Source organism: Pelodiscus sinensis, chromosome 3 (genome assembly GCF_049634645.1).
Source record: "Pelodiscus sinensis isolate JC-2024 chromosome 3, ASM4963464v1, whole genome shotgun sequence".
In the NCBI taxonomy this organism is placed as follows: domain Eukaryota; kingdom Metazoa; phylum Chordata; order Testudines; family Trionychidae; genus Pelodiscus; species Pelodiscus sinensis.
The window spans coordinates 92,289,916-92,312,540 of NC_134713.1; the positions used below are offsets into that span (position 1 = coordinate 92,289,916).

A 22,625-nucleotide genomic window follows, 5' to 3' on the forward strand; every position below is an offset into this window, starting at 1 on the left:
AATACCTTTATAAGGAAAATAAAATTGATATTTTATCTACTCTGGCATTATTCTCTTTAAAGACAGGGTTTTTCTAAGCAGCCTCTCATTTATTGGATGTCCAAATTGAGGCACCCAGGGCCTGATTTCCAGAGGTGCTGGATAGCTCCTATTGACTCATTCGGAGTTTTTGGGGGATCAGCAGCTCTGAAAATGATCCTAAGGTGTCTCAGAACTGAGTAACTCAATCAGTAGGCACTAAAATAATCATTCATCAAAATGTTACCATCAGGTTCTTTCACCACCACTTCTTGCTCTCTACGATTATTTTCACTGGTTTCATGGATGTTTTCAAGTTCTTTCCAATAGTCATCCATTGACAACTCATCCAAGGAATCCTGGGAACCTGAGTGGTCAAACTGTGACCTTTCTGTGGACTTCTTAGCGTTTTCATGGTTCATTGTATACTGGCCAGATCTGCGACTATAAGAATACACAAACAAATTAATCATTAGTAAATCATTCAGCATGCAGGATATAGTGATATCAATACATACAGTTAGTATTAACTGGCATAGATATTAAAAAACCCAAAATACTGTAATGCACAACAAGACACTAATTACACTTTGTCTAATATGTTTTAAATTAACAACTCCACTATGCATATTTTCAAATCTGGAAGCCCACACCAGAGCATTTTCATCGAGTCCAAGTGTTGGGGAACAGATTCCAAGTTATCTTTATTTAAAAATTCACTAGTTTTAATGATATCCCAAATTTAGCTCCACTCATGTTCAATAACAGGAGTTGTTTTTCCAGTAACTACCAATCATTTCTTTACCAGCTCAGCTATGAATTGCATCTCTGTCCATGAGTGTCTGCATTTAAAGATAAACTTCTAAAATATGAGCAAATTCCCAAGGGTGAGTTATGCTGAAAAACGAGCTGCATGATAATTAAAAGAGGAAGTGCTTGATATTCAAATAATGGATAAGGCATTACTTATGCAGCTCCTGCTGATGAAGATATCCACTACTTGGCCCTCAGTAACATTCAGAAGAGGCAAAGTTCATGGCCTTATACAGGGGTGGGCAATAATTTTTTTACCAGGGCCACTTCAGAAATGTTTTGAAGTGGACCTGGGCCACCCTGGAAGAGGCGGGGCCTCAAGCAGAAGGGGAAGGACAAGGATACTTCCCTGCTTCCACACCCATAGACCATGATTGGTCTGGAGGTGGGGAAGCGCGTGAAGTCTTTGCCCCCTCAGAGTTTCCCATGCCCCTGGAAGTGGGAGGAGAATTTGCATGCTCCATCTTCTGCACCCAGGCCAATCAGAGCTTGGGGATGGGAGAGCAGGTGAAGTCTCCTCCTGCTCTGCCAGGAGCGTATGGCACTTCTAAGTGCTGCGCACTCCTGGCTAGGGAGAGGAAACTTTGTGCACTTCCCCTGTCCTCAGGCCCTAATTGGCCTAGGGGCGGGGGAGCAGCAGGGTCTCCGTGGGCTGGATCAACCTGCTGGGCGGTCTAGATCCAGCCCGCAGAGGCCCTTTTGCCCACCCCTGGCCTAATATAACTATTATGGCCAAGGGAAGTTTTGACATTAATTAGTGATGAAATTTATGAATAATCAAAAATATTATTTGCTACCAAGAATGTACACTAGGTCAAGGTTGTCCATCCAAATAACATGTTAATCTTCTATACTGAATGGTTATTTTCATAAACACAGTGCTTCCTTTGAACTGCACCCTGCGGGAACTGCAATCACAAAGGAAAGATGGATTAGCGATTAGTGCACTAGCCTGGATCTTGGGAGATTGGACCTATGCCTCTGCTCTGCCACAGACCTAATATGGTCTTGCAATGTCAACTTGTGGTATAACTTAAATGTTGCCCTTAATCAGGTTGCCCTCTGCACACTGAAATCTCTAGCTCAAGGTAAGGAGTTGTTTAAACTGAGAGCTAGGTGGTCCATCAGTGGGCTCAGGGCTGTGAGGCTTCGGGCGATGAGGGCCGGGGCCTTGACTACAGTGCCCACCTGTAGGGGAGGGACTAGAGGCAGCCAGACCTCAGTGCCACCTGGACCATGCCACACGGCGCTTCCCCTAGCCAGCCCTCGGTGCTTAGTCCTGTCTTTTGTCCCAGCTAGCACAGGGTATGTCTACACTATCCCGCTAGTTCGAACTAGGAGGGTAATGTAGGCATACCGCACTTGCAAATGAAGCCCAGGATTTGAATTTCCCGGGCTTCATTTGCATAAGCGGGGAGCCGCCATTTTTAAATCCCCACTGGTTCGAACCCCGTGCAGCGCGGCTACACGGGGCTCGAACTAGGTAGTTCGGACTAGGGTGCCTATTCCGAACTACCGGTACACCTCATTTCACGAGGAGTAACGGTAGTTCGGAATAGGAACCTAGTCCGAACTACCTAGTTCGAACCCCGGGTAGCCGCGCTGCACAGGGTTCGAACCAGCGGGGATTTAAAAATGGCGGCTCCCCGCTTATGCAAATGAAGCCCGGGAAATTCAAATCCCGGGCTTCATTTGCAAGTGCGGTATGCCTACATTACCCTCCTAGTTCGAACTAGCGGGATAGTGTAGACATACCCCCAGTGACTTAAAGGGCTCAGGGCTCCTAGTACTGCTGTTGCCACAGTAATGGCAGCAGTGGCCCAGAGCCACAGGCCCTTTTCAACCTCCAGGCCCCAGGGCAACTGACCTTTTCCCTACCCCCCTCCCATCAGCAGCCCTGAGAGGGCATGAGCTAAAGCTTGAGTGCTGCAGATCCTGGAATAATGAAGTGGGGACTTTGCTACTCCGTGCTGCTAATCTAATCTCTATGGGCAGCCCGAGTGGCATTTTGCAGCATAGTCGCTCACAATGCAGCTACCCGAGTGTGAAACTGGTGTAGAATATTCGAGCTAATAGGGTTTCCTGGTGTCCGGTTTTGAACTGGACAGTCCAGTATTTGAGCTTTCTGTTTGGAAAACAAATTGAGAAAATATAAATGAGGAAATATAAATGTCTGGTATTTTCTAAATAAGATGTAATGTAGATTGTGATGTAATGTTAAGTGTGTCCAGTATTTATGTTGAAACCATCTGGCAACCCTATGAGCTAACACTCGACAGCTAAGGATGAGTCCGCTGTCTTTCTGTGCCCGGTTATCTGCCTGAAAAATGGGGCTAACAGTACTTCCCTATGTCCCTACCAGAGACCTATTGAGTATAAACCCATTAAAGCAGGGTTGAGGAACCTAAGGCCCGAGGGGTAGATGTGGCCCCTAGCTTGCCTGGACACAGCTCCCAAGGCTCATGGCTCCCCCCCCCCCCCCCCCGCCAGCATTGGGGAGCCCACACTGGTGCTCCAGCCCCCCACCACAGGGTTGGAGCACACAAAATCTACTAGTGTGGTCGCCCACCACCACCACCACTGGCTCTGGTGCAGGGGAAAATCTTCCTGCTTCTCAGTTGGGAGCCACATCAGAGTGAAGGTGGTGTTTTGGAATGGGGGGGGTTGCTTTGCTTCTCACTTGTGTGTGAACCCTGACTGATTTCTGTGGGACAGCAGCCCCTAACCCAAAAAAGGTTCCTCGCTCCTGCAGTAAAGACTGTGAAGTATTTAGAAACTACAGGTTTGTCTACCTAGCCAGTTTGTGAACCTACAGTGCAGCAGCTTGCCGCACAATAACATCTTATATGGACGTTTTCAAGTAGTGCCAAGTTGTATTCTGGGACTTCCAGTGAACTGTAACAACGTCCACATGCTGCACAGCAACTTGGTGCACTGCAGTTTCACAGCCTGGCTTGCTGCACAATAACCTACAGTGTTGACAAACTCTAAAATGGACAGAATTAAGCTATTGTATAAATATATCCAATTCTGACTAAGCTGCAGTACATTGCAGGGAGGAGAAAGGCTCAGTTTCTCTGTCACAAAACAACATCTGTTTCTTCATAAAAACGTTCAAGTAGTAAAATTTCTGCTATTATATTGAACTAAATTTTTGGCTAAGAACTGACTGAAAATAACACTACAAGTCAGTAAATTTTTGTTGTTTATCTCCTCAAAACATTAAGTTTGCATAGTGAATTGAGTTCAGTGTGAAATATTTTTTTGCCTCTAATGAACCAGCTACATAACATCTGGATATACAAATCTCTGCTTTCTGATTGCACTAAGAGATGAGTATGAACTTTATATCCCATTTGTACATTTAAATTTTAAAAAGGGATTTCAAAAGCACAACTGCATTTTTTCCCTTGCTTTAATGGGAAAAATATCCAGATATTTCCAAATAAAAAGTTCAGAATGAATGTAATAGCCAAATCACTTTATGCTGTAATTAAGCCAGAACTTCTTATTTTATCTTTGAACAGGCTGAATCAGCACTTGAATGGGATGTCTCCAAGGGTTTGTACAAAGTTGAGAACGTGATACAAATTCCCCCCTGATTTTATTCAAGATCATGTTTGAAGCACTGATTGTCAGAGGGACATCTTTTGGATAAGACATAAAACAAGATTCCCTGATCCACATTCCCTTTAAAGATCTGAGAGCATTTTGGCAACAGAATGAGTATTAATCCCATGGTCCTGACCAAAAATCTTCTGTAGTTATTATAGTCTGCAGAGACTCTCTAATTCAGCAGGGACTTTGGTGGCTCCAGTCAGCACTACTAACTGGGCTGTTAAAAGTCCAGCTGGCATAGTGGTAGCAGGTGCCCTAACTAGCTCCATTTGGCTCCCAGAAAGTGGCCATCATGTCCCTCTGGTTCCCAGACTTAGGGGCAGCCATGGGGGCTCTGCGCACTGCCCCTGCCATGAGTGTCATGCTCCACAACTCACAGTTGCCAGGTACCATGGGCAACAGGAACCGCAAGGGGCAGCACCTGTAGGTGAAGGCAGCTCACATATCTGCCTGGCCATACCTCTGCCTAGAAGCTGGAAAGTGCTAGTTCCTGGGAGCCACCTGAGGTAAGCACCACCCAGAGTTCATACCCCACATACTCCCATGCCTCAACCTCCTATTCCAGCCCTGAGTCCCCTCTCACACTGAAATTTCTTCCTGGAGGCAGCACCCAACCCCCAGCAATGAGTCTCCTCTTGCACCTACATTTCCTTCTGGACTCTGAACCCTGCACCCCAATTCCCTACCCCAGCCCTCACCCCTACACTCCAAACTCCTCATCCCCAGCCCAGAACCACCTCCTAAACCACAAATCCCTCATTCCTGACCCCATCCCGAGCCTGTTCCCCCAGCTGGAGCCTTCACCCTCTCCTGCATCTAACTCCCCACCTCAGCTCAGAGCCCCCTCTCATACACTGAACCCATCAATTCTGGCCATACTTGGAGCCAGCACCCCAATCCCAGAGACTGTAGCTCCTTCCACACCCCAATCCTCTGCCCCAGAGAAAAGCTCCCTCCTGCATCCCAAACCCCTCATTTTGGCCCCACCCTGGAGCCTGCACACCAGCCAGAGCCCTCATCCCCAGGTGCAGCCCAGCCTCCTCAGTGAAAATGAGCAAGTGAGTGAGGGGGAGATAGAGTGAATGGGACTGGGACCTTGGAAAAGGGGCAAGGCAAAGGGTGTTGGGTTTTGTACAATTAGAAAGTTGGTAACCCTAGTGAGGAGATGGAGATTTCAGATCAGAGTTTGTTGAGTAGTACAAGTTGAACCTGTTTCTTCATTCAGGCTTTAGTACTGTGGTAATAATATCCTTTCTGGTATACAGGCTTTGGTGTAATCATAAATATTTTTTATTGCTATGGCACACTGAACATGTTTTCATTAACCATAACAATGCATTGGTCTTCTGCCACCTCTTAGTGATAGACTTTAAATTAGAACCCAGCAATAAGAATAAATTTGCATTAGCTTGCACTTTATATTGAATTTCATCTGCCTCATAATACCTTACTCAGATAGCTTTGTTAGTCCCTCTGAAGTTTCTACCAGGCTTCTCTATGGCTGACCTAAATAACTGTCATCTGCAAATTTTACCTCTGCTGTAGTCCTCTTATCTTCATCTTCCAGATAAGTAAGATATGCTAAATAATACAGTTGTAGTATGAATCTTTGAGATACACTATCATTAACCAACCTCCTTTCATGTTGAAAATTGACAAAATATTCCTATCCTGTTTGCCATCTTTTCACAAGTTTCTAATCAAGACAAAAGTTACTCTCACTGGATGACTGCTTTCTTAATAGGCTTGGATGGGCTTTGTCGTATCTTCTGTGAAGGTCCACATAGATTATAGTTTAGAAAGGCATGATTTTCATTTACAGTAGCTGTGCTGGTTTTAAATATTCTATCATGCTCCTCTGTCTATTTTGTAGCTATCTCTAATTATGCTTTCCACTAATATACCAGATACTGAAGAAAGGTTCACAAGATATGTAATTTCCAAGATCAAACCTAGGCACCTTTAAAAAAATTTGGTACAACAGTGACTACCCTCATTAAAATTCATTACTGTACAGCAAAACACATTTCTTAACAGCTCAACCATTCTCTTTAACTCTTTCAGTACTCCTAGATTGATACCAACTGGCTCTAGTGATACAGGATTTTAAGAGTTTGATCTTGAGCTCACTGAATTATCAGTTTCCTCTAGGACAGTATGCCCCCTTTAACTCCTCAGTCCCTGACAGTACCTCCTCTTTATTACCTTCAACACAAGCTTTGCAATTGCGATCTTCCGCATCATCACTATCTGTGATGAAGAATTTGTTTAAGGGTACATTCTTTGCTTTAATGAACTCTTTTGACTTGCTGTTTATCCAAACGCTATCCCTTTGCCTTCCTGCTTCATTATTTAAAGCTAAGCACAACTTCTATGATCTTAATAATCATGTGTGTTTTTCTGGGTGGAAAGAAGGGGATGTTAACACCACTACAGTTAAGGTTGTTCTGGTTTACTAAAGTCACTCTTAACATGACCTTAATACATGTATTTAGCTATTGTTTCTTCTTTCTTACTATCTTAGGGTATGTCTACACTACCACCCTAGTTCGAACTAGGGTGGTAATGTAGGCAACCGGAGTTGCAAATGAAGCCCGGGATTTGAATTTCCCGGGCTTCATTTGCATAAAGCCAGGCGCCACCATTTTTAAATGTCCACTAGTGCGTACTCCGTGCCGCGCGGCTACACGTGGCACGGACTAGGTAGTTTGGACTAGGCTTCCTAGTAACTACCGTTACTCCTCATTTCACGAGTTCGAACTAGGGTGGTAGTGTAGACATACCCTTATTTCCTCACTAATTTTAAACTCACCTTTCCTATAAAGCTTTATGGTACAGGCTTTGATTTTGGTACAGTCCAGTACTAACAGTTTTCAGAACTATAATTAACAATTTTTGGAAAGCACAAAAATATTTTACATTTTAAGTGGTAGCAAAGGAGAAGGGGAAAACAGCTGACTAAAATGCTACACTTAGGTTATGTCTACACAGCAGTGTTATTTCAGAATAACTGACATTATTCTGAAATAACAGTCTGCATCTACACTGCAAACAGTTATTTTGATAATGTTGAAATAATGTCGAGCTTGCGGACTTCTTACTCCGACTCCTGTAACCCTCATTTTACAAGGAGTGAGGGAAGTCAGAAGAAGACAGCTCTAACTCAGACTTCCTGCTGTGTAGACAGCCCCAAAAGCCAAATTAAGCTGTTTTGACTTCAGATATGCAATTGACAGGGCTCACCGAACCGTGGCAAGCCCCGCTTGCCAGCCGTGCTGTCCGGCGATCTGCACATGCGCAGATCGTTCTGCGCATGCGCAGATCGCCCGAACCCAGCTTTTCCGGGTTGCAGTCTATCGCCACGTGAGTAGATTGCATTATTTGTCAAGCCCTGGCAATTGTCATAGCTCAAGTTGTGTAGCTTATTTTGGCTTTTGCCCTGCTGTGTAGATGTGCCCTTAGTGAGCTGCCTCCCCCAGATTTGCTTAAATAGTAAGAATGAAATCCTGGTTCTGTAAAGCCAATTGCAAATCACCTATTGACTTCAGCAAAGATTTCATCCTACAGGTGCCCGCCAGCTGAATTCACTAATCAGCCAACAAACGGATACACAATTCCAGGAAGGAAATACAGATGAAATGGATTATACAAAAGGGTGCTTGATTTTCTTCCTCTCATTCAGAAACCAACAACAGCATGATGATTTTGGAACAACTTTAGAGTGTTCAGCTCATGAGTTTCTTTAAATACAATATGTGACTGTGCAAATTATGCTTTTGAAAATGCTTGAGTGTTTGATAAGCAATGCAGGCTATTTATGGACTTTGCCTCCATAGCCTTCATACTTTTGATGATGAAAAGCATTCACTATAGAAACAAAAACAATGAGCAGTCATGTGGCACCTTAGGGTATGTCTACACAGCAAAGTTATTTCAAAATAACACCTGTTATTTCTAAATAACTTTACTAGCATCTACACAGCCAAACCGCTATTTCAAAATTAATTCGAAATAGAGTGTTTATTTTGAATTTGGTAAACCTCATTCCATGAGGAATAACGTCAAATTCAAAATAGCTATTTCGAAATAAGTGCTGTGTAGACACTTATTTTGAAATAGGGGGCCTCCAGCCCTTCCCAGGGTGCCCTGGTGGCCACTCCAGCCTCAACCAAGAACACTCCTCTCCCTCCTCCCTCCCCAGAGCTCTTAAAGGGGTTGACTCTGGCCACAGTGCCTGTGCCAGCTCCAAGTCTGCCAGCCTAGAGCCAGCAGTCACTGCCCCAACCCAGTGGCTCCAAAATATGAGCCAGCAAGCCACTGGCAGCCAGCCCTCCATTGCTCCCCAGGAGCAGTCTGCCAGCTCCAGGAGCCTGACAGGGCCCGGAGAAGGTGGGCACCTTCCAGGTCTAGGGTGGAGATAATGGATCTTATTCAGGTTTGGGGGGATGCCTCCAACTTCCATGATATCTGCACTAGATGGAGAAACATGGTCGTTTATGGCAGGATAGCTGCCAGCCTGGCCACCAAGGGCCACATGTGAACCTGGGAGCAGGTTTGCATGAAAATCAAGTTGGTCCAACAAGAGCCCCCCAACTCTGAGCTTCCCCTCCCCATTCTTTCCCTTGCTTCCCCCTTCCAGCACTCTCCTCCCAGGTTTTCCCCTCCCCTCTCCCACTCTCTCTTCTCCCCTCTCCCACCTCCTTTCCCCAGTCTCACCAGAGTTTCATTTCCCCCTCCCCCCAGTTTAGTTAAATAAAGACAGTTTGAAATCATGAAAATACGTGTATTTTATTTGACATCAGGAAGGGGGGTTAGGTAGGGGTAAGTGGAAGGACATGAGGGAGGAATGAGGCACAAGCCCCGAGTGGGGCAGACCAGGGAGGCTCTTAGTGCTCCTCAAGGTGGAAGCTCTCCCTCAGGGCCTCCTGGATACTGACAGCCTCCCAATGGACCTCCCGGATGGCAGCCTGCAGAAAGTGAAGCCAGGCTCACAGCAACGCGTCCACAAGAAGCACCAGAGTGCCCAGGGGCAGCTCTGGCTCCATGTTGCAGATTGCTGTGGTGTCCTGAGTGAGAACAACTGGAACACGCAGACACAAAATGCTTTGCTGTCCCTCATAGAGGTAGGCAAGCAAGCAGGGAAAGCTGAGAACTGGCTGTCCAGGGGGATCCCTTTAAGCACAGGCCTCAGATAGCCTCAGGCAGCAGCCACACAAAGTAACTCCTGACCTGATGCCCTGCCGGACCTGGTTCCAGCCAGCCTTAAATGCAATTCAGCATCCACTCAGTGTGGACACGCTATTTCGAAATAGCAAAATGCTATTTCAAAATGCATTTTGTGTGTAGATTCATTATTTTGAAATAACTTATTTCAAATTAACTATTTCGGAGTACCGTATTTTCCGGCGTATAAGATGACTTTTGATGCTAAAAAACATCCCCCAAAAATCGGGGGTCGTCTTATATGCCGGGTATACAGGCGGCGGGGCAGCCCAGGCGCGCCGGGGCTGTCCCGCTGCCGGGGCGTCCTCAGAGGCTTTGCTCCCGGTGTCCCTGGTCTGCTGGAGACGGTCCCCAGCAGACCAGAGGCACCGGGAGCAAAGCCGCAGCGGCGGCGGGGTGCCGCGCTTCTGAGGCTTTGCTCTGGCTGGGGTATAAGACGAAAACCTTTTAACTAAAAAATTAGGGGGTCGTCTTATACGCCCAGTAGCCTTATACACCGGAAAATACGGTAAAACCCACTTCATAAAATGAACTGAAGTGGAAATTACAGGAGTATATATATATATATATATATATATATATATATATAAAATAGTAAAAGAAGTTGCCTGTCCATTGTAAAACCAGTGTTAATGAAGCTAATGAAGTCAGGGTGGATGTGTCTCATTCACAGAATTTGATGTGAAGATGGGAATGTCAAAAGTGGGAAAACTGCTTTGGTAGGGCGTTAACCAGTTAAAATCTGAACTTGTAAATTAACTTCAGTTCAGCAGTCTCCCTCTGTAACTGGGTGATAAAATTATTTTGTAGAAGGATAGGTACATTTAAATCCATCATTGAAAGTCCAGGGAGGGTTACAATGTTCCTCTACAGGTTTATGTGTGTTGCCACTCCTGATAGCTGATTTGTGTCCATTTATCCTTTGGTACAGAGAACTTCCACTCCAATTAATCTGATGAAGTGGGTTTTACCCTCGAAATCGTATGCCCTAATTAATCTGTTAGCCTCTGAGGGCATGTCTACACTGGGGAGTTATTTTGAAATAACTCCCCTATTTTTAATAAGATGGCAAGCATCCACACTACCAAGCCTGTTATTTCAAAATAAGGGTCTTGTTATTTAAAAATAATAACTCCTGCTCGAGAAGAGAAATAAGCTTATTTTGAAATAACCTGGTACTGTAGACATAGCCTACAAGTGCCTCAGGACTCCTTGTTATTTTTGCAAATACAAACTAACACAACTACTCCTGGAAGACTTGTTAGTTTAGACCCAGTTATATGCACCTCCATAATCACAAATGACAAGGCCCTATCAAATTCACAGTCCATTTTGCTCAATTTAAAGTTGTATATTTCATGATTTTAGAAATTTAAATCTGAAATTTCATGGCATTGTAATTGCGTGTGTCCTGACCGAAAAATGTAGTGAACAAGATGGTAAGGTTATTGTGGGATGGTTCAAGTACTGCTACTCTTACTTCTGCACTGCTGCTGCTTTCATAGCTGGGTGACTGTAGAGAGAGAGGGAGATACTGACTGAGAGCCCAGCGCTGAAGGCAGAGCTGCCTCCTGCAGCAGCAGCAGCAAAAGTAAGGATGGCATGGTATGGTGGTGCCACCCTTACTTCTGCACTGCTGCCTGAGGAGCTGAGAGACCTCCGAAGCCAGCAGTGCAAATGTTAATGGTGGAATGAGTTGATATTGCCACACTTACTTTCCACCCTTCAAAGCTGAGCTGACCAATAACTGCCTTTCCTCAGCCACGCAGCTCTAAAGCAGCACAGAAATAAGGGTGGAAATAGCAGACCCCCTTAAAATTACTTTGTAACTCCCCTACCCCCACAGTCCTCTTTTTGGTCAAGACCTCTAGTTTGGGAAACACAGGTCTCCTCACGCGGCAACCACATGAAATCTCTAAGGCCGTGGTCAACAACCCATCGATCGCGATCAACAGGTTGATCAGGAGGCCTCAGCCAGTCGATCGTGAGGTGTTCAGGGGTCCCTCTCATTTCCCCAATCCCCAAGAAGCCCCACTACCTACCTCCAGCAACAATGGAGGTAGTGCTGGCTTCCTGCAAACAGCTGATGTCGTACCACAACCCAGGTCTGCGGCGCACCAGGGACTTTCTACATGGCGGGGGAGGAGTAGAAATCCCCAGAAGAGGCATGCGCTGGGGCTTCCCTCTTCTGTGGGGGGGGTGGGGAGAGGAGTCCTGGGAGGAGGCGCAGGCTGCCACACCCTATCCCCTGCCTCCTGCCCCCACTGGCACCCTGTCCCCTGCTGCAGAACCTTGTCCTCTGCTCCCACTGGCACCCTGTCCCTACTGGCACCGTCCCCTGCCCCCACTGGCACCCTGTCCCCTACCCAAGCACCCACTAGTACCCTTCCCCAGTACCATGTCCCCTGCTCCCACCAGCACAGTTGGGGTCACATTAGTGAGGCTTGGAGGGGGTTGGGGGTCACATTAGTGAGGCTTGGGGGGGGGTTGGAAGAGGTTTTTTTTGTATCTCACTTGTGTGGCCCCAACTGACGTTTCTGTAGGTCAGTGACCCGTGACTCAAAACAGGTTCCCTGCCCTTCTCATGCATAAAGATAATGCAGAAACTTTTTGACATAATATTTTATTTAAAAATGAAGCCTGGCCAAAAAAAACCCCAATTGGGGCCAAGCCCCCATCTGGTTGCAGCATCATAACACTCCTGCAGGCCCCCTCCTCCCCCCGACTCTAGATCTGAGCCTATCATACATTGGAATCCCCTGTCCTGAGCCTCTCTCATCCCCAAACTCCTGCACCCCCACATCCTCAGTCTTCTGCAACACCACTTCTGCACCATTCACACACTGCAAATCTGTGTCTTGAGCCCATCATACTCCCAACCTCCCTGCCCTGAGCCGCTCACATACCCCAACCCAAACTCCTACACCCTCACATCCATCTGATCCCAACACTCCCCAGCCTGGAGCCCCCTGCCTGAGCCAGCATCCCCTTCTCCCCTCCTCCTGCATCCAAATTCCCTCCCAGAGCTTGCACCTCTCACTCCTTCCCACACCCAAATCCCTCATTCCCACCCCAGAGACCACACATCCTGTCTTAAACCAGTGAGTGTACAGCTAGACTGCAGAAGTTTTTCCGGTATTCCAGAGGTATCCCAGAAAACCTCTTCCGCATCCAGGGATACGTTTGTTCTTCCGCTTTTTTTAGTGAAAGAGAAACCATGCTCATTCCATGAGGAATAAGGTGACTTCTGAAAGAAGGGGTTTTTCTGACATTTGTCCAGTCTAGTCAGGCCAAATGTTAGAAAAACCTCTTTCTACAGAAGAATTAAAAAAAAGCGGCAGTGTAGAGTGTATATGGGTTGGGGATAGCAAGTGATGGAGAGGAGAAGAACAGAGAGAGCGGGCCTTCAAGGAAGGAGTGGGGTTCTGGGGGAAGAATGGGACGGTAGATCTTGGCTTGTTCTGACATTTAAAAAGTGATCTTGGGTGTAAAAAGGTTGGAGACCACTGCTGTAAAGTATAGGGTAAAAGCAAACAAGAGACCAGATTTCATGGTCTGTCATGTTTTTCATGGTGAATTTGGTAGGGCCCTAGCACACTTCTACAAAGCAGGGCTAAAGCCAAACTCAGCTATGCAACCTGAGCTACGTCAATTGCATAGCTTAACTCGAAATAGCTTACTTCAGCTTTTGGTACTGTCTACACAGGAAGTCTGAGAAAGAACACTCTTCCTTTGACTTCCCTTCCTCCTCATAAAATGAGGGTTACAGGAGTTAGAGTAAGAAGTCCGCCAGCTCAACATTATTTTGACATTATGTTGAAATAACTGCTTATAGTGTAGGCGTGGACTGTTATTTTGGAATAACGTCAGCTATTCCAAAAAAAAAAAAACCAACCCACTGCTGTGTAGACGTACCCGTACAGATAGCTATAATGAGTAGATACAGCAGGTAGCTGAAAGATTTTGGGAAAAAGCTATTCTAATAAATGCACCTTTCAGGTGTCTGACTAGACATCTGTGACCTTTGTCATGGGTATAGAACTTGCCATTGTGGACCACTTCTTCATCTATTGCTATAATGAAATGTTCATGGGGCAACACTTTAAAACCACTCAGAAGCTAAAGCAAGTGCAGGATGTAGCTGTGTTCCTGCCTAGCCGTGTTAGCATCAGGAAGGTACTGGACTCTTAAGCGACTGACTGGCTTCCTGTTTCCTTTCTGGTATATCTCAAGGTGCTAGCTTTTATCTCTAAAGACCTTACGGGTCTGAATCCATCTTAGAGCACCACTTAACTTAGAGGAAAGAATATAGTTTTAATGCACATCTCCATTCAAACCCTAGCAATATCTACTTTCACCCACAATACATATTGTGCCCTTTAAATATCTGATTATCACACTGTTCCCAATCGGCAGGCTCAGCTCCGCCCTCTGATAAATGTAGTCAGTGAGACTTTCGCCTGCTTATCTGAGGACAAAATTTGGCCCCAGCTGTAAAATAATTGTTCTATATGCTTAAACACACTTGCATTGCAATCTATTAACACAGCTAATCTTCTTGCCTCACCACTTGGAGAAGTATTTTTTTTTTTTTTGAATTATCAAGGATATAGGAATAAGCACAACCAGGCTCTTTGGGAAAACCCGGGGGGGGGGGGGGGGGGAGGATCGCTTATTGTAATGAATGCTATTCACTATGCACGTTGCATGATTTTATGAGGTCACAATTTATACAACAAGAAAACAGATTCAGATGATTCATACTGACTCTGTTGAAGATTGATTATGCTAAGCACTGAAGTGAGAAGAAATCTGTGTAAATATTATCTCAATCTTTTCCTTTAGCATTTGGCTACTTGTCTTTCTCAGCCTGTAAGATAAATATGACCCTTAACATTAGTCAGTTCTTTCACTCACTACATTAAGTTTTTTTTTCTTTAAATTCTTAAGGCCTTTATTTTGATCTCACAGCAGTTCTAAACTGATTGAGCTCCACTGACTTCAACGAAATTACTCCTGAATTACACTGGTGTGAAATCAAACTCTTCCTGGGTGTTTCTTAATCCTCTCCTTCTCAGTAGTTCATAGCTAGCATCAACAGAATTCAAAGCACAAACACTGTGTTAGCTCAGTAGCTTCTCAGTGTTAGAAAGTGACTGCTTGAGAATTACCAATTAAGTGCCATGTTATTGGATTTCTATGTGTCTTTCAGCTCACTGAAGGATAACTCTGGCTTGCTCCTCCTTTACACAACTGGGTGTTGTGGGTTTTTTTTAGGAGAAAGCTGTTGGAGAAAACAGCTTTTTTTGCTAGTTTCACAATAATAGCTACCAAATGAGGATTTGGGGCATGTTTTTAAATGGTATTTTTATATACATGCAAGCACCTGTAATGTTTGCAGTGTCAGGCCAATAAAAGAGAGTGCCTCACCTACCTTATCTCTCTCTGCACCTTCAAAGGTTATGAAAGCAAAAGACTAACAGAATAAAGCTGAACCGGGAAATGTAGAATAGCATAGTAGAGGTATACTACATTATTGGTAATACTACTGTTAAGCCTAGGGAAATTACTGTATTAGTCAACAGGACCTTAATTTAAAATTTTCTTTAAAAATATTCCATTAGTGTGTTGCTGAAGACTGTCAAATCACATCTCTAAAAGATTGTCATGCCTGCCAGCCCCGTCTGCTGCCATTGGGTATAGGTGCACCGGTTTAATGGTACTGTGTAGGGCCCCATAAATCCTATGGATGGCCCTGCAAGATGCAATCTGTGGATGAACCACAAGTGGGAACAGAGAAAGGGGGACAGTTGAGGTAACAGTGAAGGAAGCATTCTATGATTCTCTGCATGTTTTTCCTACATAGGGAATCTGCCAATGTGCTACACTCTGGTTTAAAACATTTATTATTCCAGTCCTGGGCCTTTCTTGGACAGAGAATTACATGATGCTAATTAATTTCTGATTTAGTCATGAGTTCAGTTCAACAAATGTGTTTAAATCTGTTAGTCTGCCTCGGTAAGGGCTGGAATTATAGTCCACTGAAGGAGTGGAGTGGGAGGGGAAACAGAGGCACAGAGAGGTGAAGTGTTTTACCAAAGTCCACACATCAGGAGAATGGCAGAGCTAGGAACATATCATAGGTTTCTGTCATCCCAATCCACAGACCATGTTGTGGTCAGGGTTTGACCTATAGTAAATGGATAGTTAAGAGTAAGCACTGTAGTATGTGTATGGCAGATTTCAGTTCTGGGTTTATAAATAGACTGAGTACCACTCTTTTAAGAGTGCTATTCTGTTGATATAGAAATTACAACATACAGCAGTAACTCACGGACGTGATTTTAATTTGCTGACAGGCCAAGTTGTAATTGCCTTAACTAGTTTTATATAAACATAAAAATGCTTGGAGATACATTGTTCCATTCTAAAGTTATTCTATTTACTGAGCAGTCAAATCAGTGGTTAGGATGAGGTAGTGTCTATATATAACACAACAGTATTTTCCAACTCTAAATAAAACCTGGAACAACGATGATTTGGCAAGGAAGGCAGTGTGTTCTAGAGCATAGTACACTGGCCACGGAGTTAGAAAGTGTGGGTTCTATTCCAGACTAGCTCCGGATCTGGTGTTTGCACCCTTAAGCAAGTCACTTTGCTTTTTGCCTTGTCTATTTAGACCAGTGATCACCAACCAGTAGATCAGGATCTACCAGTAGATCTTGGAGCCTCTGACAGGTGAACCTGACTGACTTGGCCATGAAGCTATCAAGAGCTGGCACTTCAGTTGCCCCGCCACCCTCTGCCTTGCACTTAAATTGAAAAAGTGATCTTCTGATTAAAAAAGTTAGAGACCACTGATTTAGACCATAAGCTTTCTAGGGAATAGCATTTAGAAGGCCAAGCTGAAACTAAGGGTACGTCTAGACTACATGCCTCTGTCGCCAGAGGCATGTAGATTAGGCTACCCGACAGAGTAAAATGAAGCGGCGATTTAAATAATCGCCGCTTCATTTAAATTTACATGGCTGCCGCTTTGAGCCGACAAACAGCTAATCAGCTGTTTGTCGGCTCAGCGCGATAGTCTGGACGCTCCCCTGCCGACATCAAAGGGAGCTGTCGACAACCCAGGTATGCCTCATCCCAGGAGGCATACCTGGGTTGTCGACAGCTCCCTTTGATGTCGGCAGGGGAGCGTCCAGACTATCGCGCTGAGCCGACAAACAGCTGATCAGCTGTTTGTCGGCTCAAAGCGGCAGCCATGTAAATTTAAATGAAGCGGCGATTATTTAAATCGCCGCTTCATTTTACTCTGTCGAGTAGCCTAATCTACATGCCTCTGGCGACAGAGGCATGTAGTCTAGACGTACCCTAAGGCACCATTGGTGATTGTTGTTGTACAAACACAAAAAGATTTTTCTTGTGTGTTTGCCAAGTAGCTACCACAATGGTGCCCTGATCTCAGCAGGTCTAGACACTACTTTAATCCAGACAATCAGTAATACAGATAACACATTACCTTGACTCTCGGAAACAGTTAAATGAAGAAATCCTGTGGCTGTGTCTAGACTGGCCAGTTTTTCTAGAAAATCAGCCGCTTTTCCGGAAAAACTTGCCAGCTGTCTACACTGGCCGCTTGAATTTCCGCAAAAGCACTGACTTCCTACTGTAAGAAATCAGTGCTTCTTGCGGAAATACTATTCTGCTCCCGTTCAGGCAAAAGTCCCTTTTGCGCAAAGCTTTTGCGCAAAAGGGCCAGTGTAGACAATTCAGATTTGTTTTCCGCAAAAAAGCCCCGATCACAAAAATGGTGATCGGGGCTTTTTTGCGGAAAAGCGCATCTAGATTTTGCGGAAAAGCATCCGTGCCAATCTAGACGCTCTGTTCCGAAAATGCTTTTAGCGGAAAACTTTTCCGTTAAAAGCATTTCCGGAAAATCATGCCAATCTAGACGCAGCCTCAGTGTTTAAAGAAGGAAACAGAAGAGGAAGAGAGAAGATTCATAATTTTTTCTAACGAGGTGAAGTTTAGAATTAAAGAATCTTTTTCTAGTACTTATACACAGCTTTGAAGATTATGCAGTTATTGCTTTAAGTGTCTTTTCAAGGCTCCCATTAAAGTTATCACACTTGCAGTGGTCAGAGCTGGCTGTTATGATGCTGTTGTGCATAAAGCAACTGAACAATAAGGATTCCTCACTGAAGTTCATGAAGAAGTTGTAGCATGTTGTGTTTTTCTAATGGGTCAACATACTAAAGATTCTAATATGTTATTTGGAATCTCAGTCTCCTGGCAAAGGAAAGCTGATAACGTCAGTGTTTGTGAGCAGCGGGCATGCCAAGGGTAACTGCTAGTTTAGAAACAGGTGTAACATTTGGGATCCAGCACACTTCTATGCTATTTTGTGCCCCATTTAAAATGGTTTATGACATTTGGAAAGAGTTGGCGATATCTTATACCAAGACTGTGTTTACATTTTGACGTTAGTCCTAGTAATCCATTATCGTGGCTGTAACCTTTCCTTGCATTCCTTTCCATTAACCTTATTCTTTCCATGACTAACTGCAAATTCCCCAATCTGCTTCCCAGTCCGTTCTAACAGACATATTTGAACATAACAGGTAACAATTAGTTGATCAAAGCCCAGGGGGGTAAAAAAGCAAGTCGTTTCAGGATAACTGCACATGTAACCCCCACTCTGTGGTCCACTCCAAGGGCTTCATGTCTCTAGACTTCACCAGTCTCTAGGGCCCACTCCATTCTAACCTAAGAGGTTTAAACGCTATACAGCAACCTGTTTTCCACTGTGATATCCCAGCAAGCCAGTCTGCCTAGAGGCCAGCACCTGTGATCTGCTTTCTTTCTCCAAGGGCTATGAAGAGTATATTGCCAACAGTTACAAGCAGGCGGGCCGTTTCTCTAGTTCCGAACCAGATGGTCCTGCTTTTGGTAATCTTTATCCCTGTCCGATACTAGACGTGGTTTTGTCTGGTATCAGCATGTGCTCCTCCCTTCCTGGTATGAAATCGCATACCTCATGCATGCAACCTCACATTGCATAGGATGCCAATGTGTAGAGGGCCAACATGCCCCTGCAGACTGCTGCAGGCCCATACAATGCTAGAAGTATGTGAATCTCTGGTGTTTTGAGGATGTGTCAATGGCCACTCTAGTTACAATTTACCACACAGCCCTTTCTCAGCAAGCATCTTTATTCTTAAGGCAAAAACTTTACAGTGATAATAGAGAAAAACAACCCTAGTTCCTATGTTCATGCTAACAGCTTGCCAGAGATCACACAATGTGGTAGATCAAAGTTTTTCTAACCTCTCCACAAGGGTTGGGACCTTTTCACAAAAGACCTGTCCATTTTCTGGATGAGAAAGAAGGCCCTGGATCTATATAAATGCAGCCTTTTTATGGCAAAAGCCATTTGTCTTCCTAGCTTTGGAAACCCAGCTTGAACCACAATATACGAAACCTTCCAGGGGTGGTACTTCTCTGGAGGTATTTATAGTATAAGTGATTCAATGTAATCACTTCTCCCTATTTTAGTTCTTGCAAACTAAAGCTGTGGTAACCATCCCCTATACAGTAGAACACAATCATACATGCAAACACAATGATACATAAACTTCATGCAGTGCATAACCCCAAAGATACTGAATGAGGCTGCCATATAGAGATTTCTGGTTAACTTACCCCTCAGGCTTCTTCCCCCACAACTTGACAGTTGTAAAGCTGTTTTGTGACCTTTTGAGAGTTGGCATTGTAAATGTCACTCCCAAGTTCAGGGTTGCCCAAGTTTAGCTTCAGCTTAAACGTAGTAAGGTGAAGACTGGCGGGAGTAGATCAGAAGCACAGTAATGTTCATTTCTCAAATCTTTGGAAACAGTTTAGTAGTTTTACACTCACGTTGTACTTGCTTTGTAAATGACTATACAAGGCAACAGAGAATCTGGGATCTTGGGGAGTTTTAGAAGCCTAGAGTATGTGCACATAGAACTCCACTGCTGCCAGCAGACATCTCATTAGTGCAAGACTTGAATGCTGCTCCTCCATTTTTCTGGGAATCTAGAGTGTTTGTGGCATTTGATCTAGGAGAAGAATATTTAGCTAATTCTCTAATCGATAGTGCTGTTTCTAGATATGAAGCTATAATCAAGTGACCCAGATTGTATGTATAATACAATACTACCAAGGGCATAACTGTTGTGAAATGGAAAAACTTAAAAAAACCCGAATAATCTAGCAGCACCTTAAAGACGAACAAAACAAAGCTCATGATACCATCAACATGTTTAAGGTGCTGGTAGACTAACTCGGCTACCCCTTTGAATATTGTGAAATGGTTTAACCTTAAACTATCAAGGACATGCACAGCTATCTAAACTAATCTTATCACAAAATGGAAAACTGCTATTAGCCATTGCTCAGTAAGCTGCTCGTCTCCCATGCTGACACTTTTTCCAGTGTCCAGGAACTAGCAGTGAGTATACATTAAAGCATACTCTGCAGCAGACTGTAATGGAAATCTATACTGCTTCAATGTGACATGCGCTGTCTGTTGCCAGGTGGACACTGCTGCTTTTCCCTGAAAGCTCCTCACTGTGCATTGAATTACTGCTGATTCGAACTACAGTAACTCAGTACACAGTAGGGTCCACTTAGACAGTGTATGGAATAGTGGAGCTCTGTAGACTTTCACTCCAGATGCCACACCGTGAATGTTTGTATAGATGTGCCCTACGTTGTCTACCGAATAAATGCAAATTTGGAGAGGTCAAGAGAGTTCTACGCTGTGAGCTGATTGATACAAAACACATAGTATCCAAAATAGGATGTTAGTAGCTCCTAGGCCTTGTGTAGAGCCCTAAGCATCTACAGGGTGAATCTTACCCACAGAAGCTATTGTTTTTAGAAATCAATTTTTTTTTTTTTTTTACTTTCAACGGAAGTGACCAGGATTTTATGTCAGATATAATTTTAATCTCCACTCTTGAAATATTTAAACAGAGAAATACTTGGGCTTTGGAAATATTTCCCAGTTGGATGCAAATGTATAGAAATTTCCTGTTCACAAAGGGTTTCTGTGCGTAAAGTATGAATTCATGTAGAGCCATAGACTTCTCTAGATATGCTTGGGAACATTTCAGCAACCTGTCAGGAAAGCAAGGAGATAGATGGAAATGAGGGCTGACCATAACATATGACCTTTATTAGGTGTAGGTCATGTAATTGATTAAAAAATTCAAAAATACTTTAGCAGTTTATGCCCATTTTCAAAAGTGCCCACAGTCACTTAAGAGCCTAATTTTTATTGAAAGAAAATGAGACTTAGGATCCTAATTCATTTAAATGCTGCTGCATATAGTTGGAAAATAAGAAAAATAATGTGACCCTGTTCTCCTCCTCTTAATTTTTTGTTTTTATTTTGGCTTCTACTTATGAAATTGCCAGCTATTCTATCCAACAGGGTTGGGGAACTTAAGGCCCAGGTGCTGAGTGCAATCTGGACCTAGTCATCGAGGCTCAGGGCTCACACACCCCCACAAAACATTTCTTCCTTCCCGCACTGGCACTTCCAGCTCCCCTCCCTGGACTGCTACTCCCCGTGGGGCTGGAACACACAAAATCTACTAGCCTGTGCCCAATTAGGCTCTCGTGTGAAAGGGGAATGGGGGAGGAGTGTCTTTCTCCTCAGTTGGGGGCCACGTCAGTGAGAATTTGTGGGTTTTGTGGGTTTTTTCTTTTTTTGCTTCTCACTTGTGTGCAGCCCCCCCGACCTCTCATTCCTCTAAACTCTTTCCCCAATCCTTTGTTCTAACACAGATACAACTCTACAACCCCATTCAATATTACTATATTTTCTCTTTCATTAAAATCCTTCTAAAATATTAAATCTTTAATATTCATAACTTTTATTCCTCTTTTCAAGAAAAATGAGCATGTCGGGCTCACATATTAGCGTGTGATTTCTGTTTTGGAAAAATTATGACATTTTCTGAGATGTAATCACTGGATCTGATAATATGTCTAAGAATAGAATGAAACCTAAGGCTGACCACTGTACTCTGAAAACTCTGCATGTATCATGCAGCTTGGCTTGGCAAATATAAAAGAACTAGAAAGTTTACCCCACATTGCTTGAGTCCTTCAGGACAGGGGGCCAGACGTGTGGGGGACAGAGGGTTTGGGAGTGTGGCGCGCTTAGTGCAGGGGGCCTGATGTGTGCTTAGTGCAGGGGGGCTGATGTGTGAGAGGCGTAGGAGTCAGGATTTGATGGTGTGTGAGCTCAAGGGAGGAGTTAGAGATGTTTGAAGGTGCTGGAGTCAAGATTGGGGATGAGCAGGGGGTAGGGTGTGTAGGGAGAGTGCAAGACTCAGAGTTGGGGTGACAGGGCATAGGCGGGGCACTTGGATTGTGAGGAGTGCAGAAGCTAGCAGGGACTGTGCTGCCCAGAGGTGACTCCCTGGGCCTGGCCATAGTGGAGGCCGCAGTTCCTGGGTGGCGACTTTTGAGAGTTGGACGCAGTGGGTGGGAAGCATACCTCCACTCTGCCTCCTACTAGTTCAATTTGATTGAAACTGTCCCAGACCCCATCTCTGGCCTCCCTGTGGTCATTACACAATATAATTGTCCCACTAGCAGCCCACTACCTTTCTAAGTTATGAAAAACAATCACGTTCCAGGCATATCCTATTGTCCTAGCACAACCAAACCCTGACCTTGCTTTAAGTTAGGATAATCAGAAGGTACATACCAAATTTGGTGGTCCTAGCTTTTGCTGTTTAGGAGGAATTTTTGAACATACAGATGGACAGACAGACAGACAGCCACAGTCACTTGCTCAGAGACAAATTCTCTCAAATGTAAAGTAGAAGAGAAGTTTGGAGGTGAAACTGGAATTAAAAATGCTGCCCCTTTCTGAGAAAAAGGGCTAAGTGCTCAAA

At 44.3% G+C, this 22,625-nt stretch overlaps 1 protein-coding gene across 1 annotated transcript in view; it reads right to left on the reverse strand.

Moving 5' to 3' along the window:
- Window positions 1–22,625, reverse strand: part of ARHGAP18 (Rho GTPase activating protein 18) — a 95,462-nt gene that overhangs the window by 50,988 nt on the left and 21,849 nt on the right. The window contains exon 2 of the mRNA XM_006118580.4: window positions 266–462. Within this exon, the coding sequence (XP_006118642.1) occupies window positions 266–462 (197 nt within the window). The remainder of the gene's footprint in view (window positions 1–265; window positions 463–22,625) is intronic.